Below are 12698 nucleotides of genomic sequence, written 5' to 3'. Positions count from 1 at the left end.
AAAGGTTCATCTAATCATTATAAGATAATTCTGGCCAGGCACAGTGGCTCATATCTGTAATCCCAGCACTTTGGGAGGCTGAGGTGGGCAAATTCCTTGAGGCCAGGAGTTTGAGACCATCCTGGCCAACATGGTGAAACCCCATCTCTACTAAAAATACAAAAATTAGCCAAGCGTGGAGGCGAGCACCTGTAATCCCAGCTACTTGGATGGCTGAGGCATGAGAATGGCTTTGAATCCAGGAGGCGGAGGTTGTGGTGAGCTGAGATTGCACCACTGCACTCTAGCCTGGGTGACAGAGACTCCTTCTCAAAACAAACAAACAAAGATAATTCCAATGCTCTCAACTGAAGAAGATAAGATTTCTGTCCTACAATCACCTCTGGGATTAATAAACTCTGTAAATCTTTTTTTTTTTTTTTGGCTAATTTTTTTATTTTTATTAGAGATGGGGTTCCACCATGTTGGCCAGGCTGGTCTCAAACTCCTAAACTCAGGTGATTTGCCTGCCTTGGCCTCCCAAAGTGCTGGGATTACAGGAGTGAGCCCTGGCCTTTTTTTTTTAGAGACGGGGTCTCATTCTGCCACCTAGGCTAGAGTACAGTGGCACAATCATGGCTCACTGTAGCCTCAAAGTCCTGGGCTCAGGCGATCCTCCCCGCTCAGCCTTCCAAAGGGCTGGGATTATAGACGTGAGCTACCATGCCCAGCCCAGCTGGGAAAGTCTCTAGTGGTCATTCAACCTTCAACATTTTCCCCACTCCCTCATTTTAGAGATGAAGAATCTGAGTCCAAACAGTGGTAAACAGCTTGCCCAAGGTCACACAGCAAATTAGTGGCCAAAGCCCAGGATTCCTGGTACCTGGAGCAGAGGCCTCTCTATAAATTCTCACTTCCATTCAGAAAAACTATATGATCTTTATAGAATCTGAGCAGCAGAGAGCACAGTTTGCACACAAAAAACTGTCTTCCCCTCTGCTGCCTAGAAAATAAAAGAGTATTTTTTGTAGAGTACCAATTAAATGCCAGGTGCAGTGGGGAACACAGAAGCATAAGACCCAGTCACTCACACACAGGAAGCGAATGTGGAGTCACTCCTAAAACTCTTTCGAGGTGGCAGGGGACTTCCTGGGAGCTATCACTAACCCTGTTCTGACCCCACGGTGAGTGCCATAGAAATCAACCCTGCTGTCTTAACAAGTGAAAGTTAAATGACATTCTTGATTGGGAAAAGTAGGAGACAGAGAAAAGGCCGCTGAGGCTAACTCAGTGGGCTTTTCTCACGTAACTCAAGTCTGGGATACCTATTTTCCCCAAGCAGAGAAGCCCACAAGCAATCAAAGGAAGACAGCTTGCTGGGGGCTAGGAGGCAGAGCTTCAGTCCATTAGGACTTTCTGTCCTCATCCTTCCAGAGAAATGAAACAAAAAACTACATACAAAATAGGAGCCCAAATTTCCTCTTAGGTTTAGCATATCTAAAATTGCTCCAAATTGCTATAAAAATTTCTAAACATATATTTTTTGTAATTATCTTATGTCAGAAGGACAACAGTCAGTTTGCAGACTGATGCCAAGACTGGCCCATACTTGGAGTATGCCCTAAAGACACCTGGGGACTCTTTGGCCCCTGGAATTCCTTTGGTGGGGGGATCTCTGAGCTCCACTTCCCACCCAAACCAGGTCCAGGGTTCTGGGAAGTGATCTGGATGCTGTAATGGTCACAGGATAGAGTCAGAACTGTGACTTTCCATCTATGCTTTCCTCTGAACTTCTCTAGACCTTCTTCTCCAGCCTTAGGAAAGAGCTTCAGCAGCCAACAAGGACTTCCCCCCCCTTTATTCTAGTCCCCAACCATACCTAATGGTGCCCACTAGGGGTTACAGGTTCTTTCATTCGATCATCCAGATGCCTTCTTAAGCACTAAGAACCCAAAGTGAACCTAAAAGACATTCCTGGCTGGGTGCGGTGGCTCACGCCTGTAATTCCAGCGCTTTAGGAGGCCAAAGGTGTGCGGGTCACCTGAGGTCAGGAGTTTGAGACCAGCCTGGCCAACCCCGTCTCCACTAAAAATACAAAATTAGCTGGGCATGGTGGCACACACCTGTAATCCCAGCTACTCTGGAGGCTGAGGCAGGATAATTGCTCGATCCCGGGAGGTAGAGGTTGCAGTGAGCCGAGATCACAACACTGCACTCCAGCCTGGTGACAGAGTGAGACTCCATCTCAAAATAAATAAATAAATAAATAAATAAATAAATAAATAAATAAATAAAATAAAATAAAAGACAGATTCCTGCCTAAGGAGCTTAAGTCCTAGTAACAAAATGGTATCAGAAAGAAAGGCATCAGGGCCATGCACAGTGGCTCATGCCTATAATCCCAGCATTTTGGGAGACCAAGGCAGGCAGATCACTTGAGCCCAGGAGTTCAAGACCAGGCTGGCCAACATGGTGAAACCCTTTCTCTACTAAAAATACAAAAATTAGCCGGGCGTGGTGGCTGGCACCTGTAGTCTCAGATACTTGGGAGGCTGAGGTAGGAGAATCGCTTGAACCCAGGAGATGGAGGTTGCAGTGAGCTGAGATTGCACCACTGCACTCCAGCCTGGGCGGCAGAGCGAGAGACTCTGTCTCAAAAAAAGAAAGAAAAAAGGAAGGCATCAGTCTTCCCAAATATAGCCCTGGGTGACCCTATGGTTGGTTCTCAGATATATAAAAAATCAACTAACTGCAGTTGTAACCTTCAGATATAAAAGGACAGATTTGCTAGGAATGAAGGAAATTTCCCAGCACTTACTTTGCTAGAATGTGGTAGAAGGGACTGTTGCAGAGATGGACTCTGAAGTGTTCCTGCTGCATAGTCCCACAGCTCCATCACCTCACAGACCTGAAGGAAGTGGTAGGGATGGCCCAGTCACTGGTTCAGGTAAATGAGTAGGCAGGGGCTCCAGATGGAGTTGCTTTCTGATTGTTAACACCTGGGGGAGGATGGCAGGGCAGAGAGGGGGCTCTCACTGACAGAGGACACTGTAGCTCCAAGAATAGGTGACCTGCCTTCAGGGTTAAGGACCCAGCCTGCTCTGGCCTACATGATTCTGAGAAATGGGCCAAAGAAGCAGGAAGAGACAAAATTGACATATAGAAGAAAGAAATCTCAAGGATAGGAGAAAAGCTTCAGCCTCTTTCTCAGTCTGGGAGGAAAAAGGGCTGGAGGGGCTGGGCAGGGCGGGGCTTTCCGCGAAAACTGAGTCCCTCCTCCCAGATCCCCCACTGGGTCAGTGGCTCCTGCAGCCCTGCCAGTCAAGAACAAATGAGAAGAGCTGCTGATTTCCCCCCTTGGACATTCAGAATCTTCTCACATAAATACTGAGGAAGACCCTGCCCTCTGCTCACTTCTCTGGACTTGGCCCTGAGCTGGACCTGGTCCGCGGGGGTAGGCAGGGCGATGGGGAACCTGTCTATGCTCTGGGCAGCTGTGGGCATATGCTGTGCTGCACTCAGTGCCTCTGCCTGGTAAGTCCTTTCCCACCCTCACTCCCTGCCAAGGAAGCCCCATTGTCTCATCCCCATTCACCTCTGCCTCACTTTTTCTCTTCTTGGTAGGTCAGTGAACAATTTCCTGATAACAGGTCCCAAGGTAGGATGATCTCCAGCTTCTGTTTTTACCCACTGAGGGCCCTAAGGGGACTCTTCTGGAGAAAAGAGGGGAGGGGACAGTGCCAGAGCCCCTCACCCAGAGGAACCCATGGTTGATTCTCAATGGAGAGCTGGCCCATCTGAGTCCTGCCTGCTTCTCCTATCCCAGATCACCCATACCAGGCAGAAGCTCACAGCCCTCTTCCCTTTGCCAGGCCTATCTGACCTACACGACTAGCGTGGCCTTGGGTGCCCAGAGTGGCATCGAGGAATGCAAGTTCCAGTTTGCTTGGGAACGCTGGAACTGCCCTGAAAATGCTCTTCAGCTCTCCACCCACAATAGGCTGAGAAGTGGTAAGTTTGTGTGGAACTCACCTGTACAAGGGGTATATATGGGAATGGAGGGGCGCCTGCAGTATGTGTATATGTGTGACATGTATTGCACAGTGAAATGAAAATGCTACCAGTGACCTGCTGACCTGCTATTTCCTTGCTATGTGGCCTTGAGTAAATTACCTCCCCTCTCTCAACCTCAGATTTGTGATTTGGGTCAGTAAGGCCAGTTCTGTTTAGTTCATCAGAAGTATCCCATGGATTTGAATGAGGTGGATATGAGGTGTCTCTATGTATGAGACAAATGTAGGAAATTACTCTTTTTTTTTTTTTTTTTTTTGAGACGAAGTCTCACTTTGTTGCCCAGGCTGGAGCGCAATGGCACAATCTCGGCTCACCGCAACTTCTGCCTCCCGAGTTCAAATGATTCTCCTGCCTCAGCCTCCTGAGTAGCTGGGATTACAGGCATGCACCACGCCTGGCTAATTTTTTGTATTTTTAGTAGAGATGGGGTTTCACCATGTTAGCCAGGCTGGTCTCAAACTCCTGACCTCAGGTGATCCACCCACCTCAGCCTCCAAAAGTTCTGGAATTACAGGCGTGAGCCACAGTGCTCAGCAGAAATCACTCTATTTTTTAAATGCATGCTTATATTTGTGTGTTTGTACACACTGATCTTGCACTGAGTTGCATGAAATAAAAATCGGGTGTTTGCAGCTCCTGAGGAAGTTTCACATGGCTAACTGCCATAAAATCTCAACAACAGAAAAACTGAGACGTCACATTGAGTTGTGCCTCAGGTGGGGTGTGTGTGTGTGTGTGTATGGGTGTGCACGTGCACCCATTTGTAACTGTGTGCTGTAGTTTGCGTGTCATTTTTGAAGATAACATTCACCATTCACCTGAGAATAGTTAGGGGAAAGAGTAAAGAAGACGGAGAAAGTGGCTAAGCACGTGTTGGGACCATGCCTATAATCCCAGCACTTTGGAAGGCTAAGGCAGGAGGATCGCTTGAGTTCAGGAGTTCAAGACCAGCCTGGGCAACATAGCAAGAGCTCTTTCTACTAAAAATAGAAGTAAAAATATTAGCCGGCATGGTAGCATGTGCCTGTAGTCCCAGCTACCTGGAAGGCTGAGTTGGGAGGATTTCTGGAACCCAGGAGTTCAAGAATATAGTGAGCTATGATCACACCACTACACTCCTGCCTGGGTGACAGAGCAAGACCTTGTCTCAAAAAAAAGAGATGAGGCTCGAAAGAAATGTCTCCCCATGGGGTATACAGATAGAATAGGGAGTACATAGAAATGAAATGTGACAATGTTTGTAAAGAGTTTAGTAAGATAAGAGCTCAGTAGGTGGCAGTCATGATTGTTATGATTATTACATGACCCAAGCTTCCCAGTCAGAAGCAGCAAAGGTCCTCCTCTCTCTCCTAGGCCAGCATCGAGCCCTGAGTCTCACTGCCTAAGGACTAGCAGCAGTGGCTAGTGGACAGAGGTCTAGGCTGGACTCTAAGAGGGCAAGGTCCTGATCCCAAACCACAACTGGAAAGTGGTCTTGTTCTCATCATTCTTTTTTTTTTTGAGACAGGGTTTCACTTTGCTACCCAGGCTGGATTGCAGTGGCATAATCTCGGCTCACTGCAGACTCTGCCTCCCAGGCTCAAGCAATTCTCACACCTCAGTCTCCTGAGTAGCTGGGACTACAGGCATGCACCCCCATGCCCGGCTAATTTTTGTATTTTTTATAGAGACAGGTTTTCATCATGTTGCCTAGGTTGGTCTCGAACTCCTGAGCTCAAGCGATCCACCCACCTTAGCCTCCCAAAGTGCTGGGATTACATTGGTCTCATCATTCTATCTCTAGTTTTTACTTTCCCCACTGGTAACATGGGGATGTTCATTCCTGCCTGGATGAAGTAAGGAGGCTGAAAAGATATGCATTGTTCTTTCAAACAGAAGAGCATTGGCTGGATGCAGTGGCTCGCATCTGTAATCCCAGCATTTTGGGAGGCTGAGACGGGAGGATTACTTGTGCCCAGGAGTTCGAGTCCAGCCTGGGTAACATAATGAGACCCTATTTCTTTTTTTTTTTTTTTTGAGACGGAGTCTCACGCTGTTGCCCAGGCTGGAGTGCAGTGGCGCGATCTCGGCTCACTGCAAGCTCCGCCTCCTGGGTTCACGCCATTCTCCTGCCTCAGCCTCCTGAGTAGCTAGGACTACAGGCGCCCGCCACCGCGCCCGGCTAATTTTTTGTATTTTTAGTAGAGATGGGGTTTCACTGTGGATGAGACCCTATTTCTAATACAATAATAATAGGTCAGGTGTGGTGGCTCATGCATGTAATCCCAGCACTTTGGGAGACCAAGGTGAGTGGATCACTTGAGCCCAGGAGTTCTAGACCACTCTGGCCAATATGGTGAAACCCCATATGGTACTAAAAACTAAAAAAAAATTTAAAATAGCCAGGTGTGGTAGCAGGCACCTATAGTCCCAGCTACTCAGGAGGCTGAGGCACGAGAATTGCTTGAATCCAGAAGGTGGAGGTTATAGTGAGCCGAGATCATGTACTGCACTCCAACCTGGGCAAGAGTGAGACCTTGTCTCAAAAAATATAACAATAATTAAAAAAAAATAGGCCAGGCACAGTGGCTCACACCTGTAATCCCAACACTCTGGGAGGCCAGGCGGGTGGGTCACCTGAGGTCAGGAGTTCAAGACCAGCCTGGCCAACATGGTGAAACCCCATCTCTACTAAAAATAAAAAATTAGCCAGGCATGGTGGCACATACCTGCTACTCAGGAGGCTGAGGCAGGAGAATTGCTTGAATCTGGGAGGCAGAGTTTGCAAAGAGCCAAGATCGTGCCACTGCACCCCAGCCTGGGCAACAGAGTGAGACTCTGTCTCAAAAAAAAAAAAAAAAAAAAAAAAAAGGCCAGCCACAGTGGTTCATGCCTGTAATCCCAGCACTATGGGAGGCCGAGGAGGGCAGATCATGAGGTCAAGAGATCAAGACCATCCTGGTCAACATGGTGAAACTCTGTCTCTACTAGAAATACAAAAATTAGCTGGGCATGGTGGCATGCGCCTGTAGTCCCAGCTACTCAGGAGGCTTGGGCAGGAGAATCGCTTGAACCTGGGAGGCAGAGGTTGCAGTGAGCCAAGATCACACCACTGCACTCCAGCCTGGTGACAGAGCAAGTCTCAAAAAAAAAAAAGAAAAAAGAAAAGAAAAGCATCTTCTTAAACCCAAAGGAAGTAGGGGATAAGGGAGAGAAACAATATTACTTTTCCAAAGCCTCTGCTTTGGGTCATCAGAGTCCAAGTTCCAGTCAGTTCCCTCTCTCTCTCCAAAGCCACCAGAGAGACTTCCTTCATACATGCTATCAGCTCTGCCGGAGTCATGCACACCATCACCAAGAACTGTAGCATGGGTGACTTCGAAAACTGTGGCTGTGATGGGTCAAAAAATGGAAAAACAGGTAAGTTGAGCTTTCCAATGGGGGTGGGAAGAGGTGAGGGGCTACAGAGCTGAGTGCAGGCTAAAGTCTTCCAGGGAAAGGCTGAGGGACACAGCTCCCTTAAACCTCAAGACTCCAGCAACTCCTTCAATTGTAGAATCTCCTAGCCTTACACTCTCAGAGTTGAGCCTGGGTCCATAAGTCCAGGTATAGGCAAGTAGCTCTACAAGCAACAAGGCAATTAGAAATGAGAAGGTTGAAGTGAGTTAAAGCTAGCCCTGGTATTTCAGGCTTGGAATGGCTCATCCATAATCTAGAGCTACTCAGCAATTTGCAGACTACCTAAGACACTTACTCAGATTTATCACTAATGAAGGAGGTAGTAACCTTTACGAGATAATTGTAGAATAATGGTGCAGAATTCCAGAATGTTTGAGCTGCAGTGAACCTTTGAGAGCATCTAAGTTAGCCCCAGTGTGCCTACTTTTACTGTGGGTATAGAAGACTAATTGCTTATGGCTGGGAAGTGTCTGAAGGGTGGGCAGTTGGCTTTGGCAATCGGACTCCTACCCACCCACCCCATGCACCTCCATTTCCCTGTCTCACCTTCAGCCATAGCTTTACACTCTAGGGCTCTTGGGGATGGTTTGGCGGGTGACTGGGACTGAGCACGGAGCTACATGGAGAACTTATTCTTTCCTTATGTATAGGAGGCCATGGCTGGATCTGGGGAGGCTGCAGCGACAATGTGGAATTTGGGGAAAGGATCTCCAAACTCTTTGTGGACAGTTTGGAGAAGGGGAAGGATGCCAGAGCCCTGATGAATCTTCACAACAACAGGGCCGGCAGACTGGTGGGTATAGGAGTTGTGGCCAGTATTTCAACAGCTTCACATCTGCACAGCCCTTCACAATTTACCAAGAGCTGTCTTCTACATTCTTTCCTCATGCTACCCAGCCAGACTGAGATGGCTACCTGCATTCTCTGGATGACAAAACCAATTAAGTCTGAGCCAAGTGGCTTGTCCAAGGCAACTAATAACTGTCAGAGACAGGCAGTAAACTCAGATCTTCTCACTGAGTCCTCTTGTCATTGTATGTTCTGCTCTGCCCCTCCACAGGCGGGCTTCTGAGAACACAGAATCAAGGCCTTGCTTCTATGACTTAAATTTTTATCACTTCAACTGCATGTTCTAGTAAATTAACAGGGCCTTGTTGTCCAGCCTTGTGTCCTAAAGTCTGTCTGAGCTATGGGGAATTGGGATTGATCTAGGCTTCTCTGAAGTGTCTAACTCTCCCCCAAGACTTCTAGTGGGGTGGCAATCTCTGGAGTATTCGGAACACAAATCGGGAAACAAGTTGGATTTAGAGCCAAAAGTGTAGAAATTTCCTGTGAACATACACCTAGATATCCTGGGTGCCCAGGGAAACGGGGAAAGGGGGAAAGGGTTTTTGGGTTTTGGGGGCTTTTTTTGAGACAGGGTCTTATTCTGTCACCCAGGCTGAAGTGCAGTAGTGCCATCTCGGCTCACTGCAGCCTCCACCTCCCAGGCTGAAGCCATCCTCCCACCTCAGCCTTCTGAGAACCTGGAACTACAGGCACTTGCCACTATGCCTGGCTAATTTTTGTGGGTTTTGTAGAGATGAAGTTTCCCCATATTGCCCAGGCTGGTCTTGGCCTCCTGAGCTCAAGCAATCCTCTTGCCTCGGCCTCCCAACATCTTGGGATTACAGGCATGAGCCACCACCTTACAGGCATGAGCCACCACCGTGTCCAGCCAGGAAGAGGTTTTTTAAGCAAGTACAACCATGGGTAATTCATTGCCTTGGGGGTATAAGTGTTCAGACTCAAGGAGCTCCCTCCCCTCTCAGAGAAGACCCAGAGGACAAATCCAAACCCCCCAAAATATTCTTACCCCCACCCTCAAGACAATAACTGTGGCAATTATCATAGTTTCCTTTAAAATTTACAGAGTACTTCCTTGGTCATTATTATATTCAATTCTTATTCCAGCTGGGCAGATAGAGAAAAGCTTGACAAGTGATTGAGTTGAGCCTGGAGCAGAGGTTTCTGGACTCTAGTAACCTTCCCAGCTCTTGCCTGGCTCTCCATCAGAATCACCCAGGGAAGCTTTAAAATCACCAGTACCAGCCCCTTCCCCACTGAATATCCTCATTGAGAAGATCTGAGGTAGGGCCCAGGAATAAATATTCTTCACGAGCTTCCCCAATAATTCTGATGCTCCTTTAAATTCAAGAAACGCAGCTCTAAAACATTACCTTTAATCACTAACCTTTGGTCTTCCCTACTCAGAGCCATTCTCTTTTGTGTTCTCTCTGTGAAGGCAGTGAGAGCCACCATGAAAAGGACCTGCAAATGTCATGGCATCTCTGGGAGCTGCAGCATACAGACGTGCTGGCTGCAGCTGGCTGACTTCCGAGAGATGGGAGACTACCTAAAGGCCAAGTATGACCAGGCGCTGAAAATTGAAATGGATAAGCAGCAGCTGAGAGCTGGGAACAGCGCCGAGGGCCACTGGGCGCCTGCTGAGGCCTTCCTTCCTAGCGCAGAGGCGGAACTGATCTTTTTAGAGGAATCACCAGATTACTGTACCTGCAATTCCAGCCTGGGCATCTATGGCACAGAGGGTCGTGAGTGCCTACAGAACAGCCACAACACATCCAGGTGGGAGCGACGTAGCTGTGGGCGCCTATGCACTGAATGTGGGCTGCAGGTGGAAGAGAGGAAAACTGAGGTCATAATCAGCTGTAACTGCAAATTCCAGTGGTGCTGTAAGGTCAAGTGTGACCAGTGTACGCATGTGGTGAGCAAGTATTACTGCACACGCTCCTCAGGCAGTGCCCAGTCCCTGAGTGAGGGCAGTGCCTGATAATACCCCACACAAGTTCACTTGATTAATTGCATCAGTGGAAGGGGATGTAGCTTCTCTCTTAGAGAGAACAGATTGGAAAGCAATTGGAAAATTGCAGTGTTGGTCTGTAGTCCTCATGATATCTGCTATCGGTGGGGAAATGGAGGCCCAAGATTCCACAGCATATTCCTGGCAGGGCTGAAATTGGAATCTGGGCCTCCTGATTTTGGCAGACCCCCATTTCATCTTTCCTGCAAGCTACTTTCCCATCTCTGTGCCTGTACTTATGCAGCTTCCTACAGGGAGAGTTTGGTTTGGGGTCCATATCTAGAGGGACCTTCAAAGTATTTGTTCCTTTAAATTTCAGACCATGTCCAACCTAGCTGTGCTGCTGGGAATCAGGAGAACAGAAGCAAAAAATGAAAGAGTTCTGTTCAGACTCCTGAAGAGCAGCCTGTGACTACAAATCCATGCTGATAAATGGGATAAAGACCACATATCTGCCTACTGGGAAGTTTTAGAATGTTAGATTTCTTTCCCTCCAAGTATGCACTTTTGAGAAGTTCTTCCTCCAGCCTGGACAACATAGGAAGACACCATCTCTACACAAAATTTAAAAATTAACCAGGTGTAGTGCCACTTGCCTGTAGTCCTAGATACTTGGAAGGCTGAGGCGACAGGATCATTGGAGCCAGGAGATCGAGACTACAGTGAGGTGTGATTGTGCCGTTGCACTCCAGCCTGGGCAACAAAACTGAGACCCTGTCTCAAAAAAAAAAAAAGAAAGAGAAAAGAAAATAAATTCTTCCCACCCACACCTGGGGAAACCAGCACCCTGTATAACCTGGGGGTTTTTGGAGTTCCTAAACCATCTCTGCAGCCATGGAAAGGGAATCGTGGCAATAAGTGGACAGGTGACTATGACCTACCCAGACAAGGTCCCACAAGAGTGATGCTCCTCAGAGAGCTGGGGACTCCTTTGTTATTTTCCTAGATTGAGAACTCAACTTTATTTTGCAATAAATCCTTCCAAGATATATCCAGCTGGGACTTCTATTACTCCCTTTGGAAACCTTAAGATCAAAAAGGGAAACCCTGCTTCTGTATCCCAATAATCCACCAGGAAAAAGGGGAAACTAGAAATATCCAACTCTCTTGATTTCAGTGTTTGTCAGGTAATGAAAAATTGAGACCCAGACACTGGTCAACAGCAAAACAATACAGACTCCCAGAATTAGAAAGTGTTATTTTAATGCAACCTAAGTAACTTGGGGAGTAAGGAAGCCCTTTGAACCTGGACCATATTCAAAGTGTGTTTGCTCTCTTAACTTGGGCGTCCTGGGGTGTCTGTACACCAAGACCTGGGCCCCAGGGCAAGAGACAAAAAGAGTTGTGGATTCTGCCTGCCTGCATTTGCACTTCCACATCTTCCAGTGATAATCTTTGGAGGAGGGGTCGTTTCCCATAAAGAGAGCCCTGGGAGCTTAGCCGCTGGTTTCCTAAATCTGAATATCTCAGCCTTGGGAATCTCTGCTGTCTGCACAGGCTTGCACCCTGCCTGGAGGAGATATTTTGAATATGTTGAATAAAAAGTAAAAATGATCACCAAAAATGGGAAAACACCCCTAGCTTATTGTTTTAAATTAGAAAACAATTTAAGTGTTCAAAGTAGGATAAACAAGTAAATCATGACCTTACAGTAGACTGTTAACCACTAAAATATTCTTGAGAAATACTTAGTAACATGGAAAACATGCATGATAGAATTAAGTGAACAAAGTTGATTGCAAAATGGCATGTTCAGGATGAATCCAATTTTGTTTTTGTGGCAATGTGCAAATATTTGCCACTATGTGATACCAAAATAGAGTGGTTTGTTTTCCTTTTGTGTTTTTCTGTATTTTTACGTTTGCCTACAATAAATCTTTTTTGTCATCAGAAAGAGTTAATGTGTTATTTGTTTTAATGCCAAAAAGGAATAACCAATTTTGTTTTTTAGTGAAAAGGAAGGTGAAATGTTCATGAAGGAAGTTGGCATCTCAAGAGAAACATTTAAAACTACCACAGATGTCAGAGAACAGATACAAGGACAGATACATAAAAGCGAAGCCTATGTCAAGGAAGTGACAGATTTCCTCTCTGTCCCTCCTTCAATGGAAAGTTCAAAAGCACACTGCAGCAGTGACAGAGAAACAAAGTGTGTGTGGTGTGTGCTGCTTGGTGGTCATGGAAGGAGGAATGGAAATAGGCAACCAAAAGATTATTTCCCTGAGGCCCAGAGTAAAAGCAAAAATAAAATTATCCAGCACAGAGGTTAAACCCTCAATAAATATAGACGTCAAAGCACCTCCCCTGAAACCCGAGTTGTGACCCTGTGCTAGAGAAATGAACACAC

General features: G+C 46.9%; 1 protein-coding gene and 1 long non-coding RNA gene across 2 annotated transcripts in view; one reads left to right on the top strand and one right to left on the bottom strand.

The window, feature by feature from the left end:
• LOC105467083 (uncharacterized) overlaps positions 1-3545 on the bottom strand; it is a 29540-nt gene extending 25995 nt beyond the window's left edge. The window contains exon 1 of the long non-coding RNA XR_011624656.1: positions 2798-3545. This is a non-coding gene — a long non-coding RNA (uncharacterized lncRNA). The remainder of the gene's footprint in view (positions 1-2797) is intronic.
• Positions 3446-10651, top strand: LOC105467084 (Wnt family member 8A). The gene is made up of 6 exons (XM_011716449.3): positions 3446-3513; positions 3604-3637; positions 3852-3990; positions 7327-7452; positions 8142-8284; positions 9776-10651. The coding sequence occupies exons 1-6, from the start codon at positions 3446-3448 to the stop codon at positions 10319-10321; spliced, it is 1056 nt and encodes a 351-aa protein (XP_011714751.1). The 3' UTR covers positions 10322-10651.
• The last annotated feature ends 2047 nt before the right edge of the window (positions 10652-12698 follow it).

Source organism: Macaca nemestrina, chromosome 6 (assembly GCF_043159975.1).
Source record: "Macaca nemestrina isolate mMacNem1 chromosome 6, mMacNem.hap1, whole genome shotgun sequence".
In the NCBI taxonomy this organism is placed as follows: Eukaryota; Metazoa; Chordata; class Mammalia; order Primates; family Cercopithecidae; genus Macaca; species Macaca nemestrina.
Note: the sequence above shows the minus strand (reverse complement) of the source record. Positions and strands in the feature narration are given on the sequence as shown.

Excerpts from the sequence above, each read along its gene's own strand:
- LOC105467084 (XM_011716449.3), top strand. The coding sequence starts at position 3,446 with ATGGGGAACCTGTCTATGCTCTGGGCAGCTGTGGGCATATGCTGTGCT. Across the intron at positions 3,514-3,603 it reads GCACTCAGTGCCTCTGCCTG|GTCAGTGAACAATTTCCTGA; the intron begins GTAAGTCCTTTC and ends TCTTCTTGGTAG. Across the intron at positions 7,453-8,141 it reads GTCAAAAAATGGAAAAACAG|GAGGCCATGGCTGGATCTGG; the intron begins GTAAGTTGAGCT and ends CCTTATGTATAG.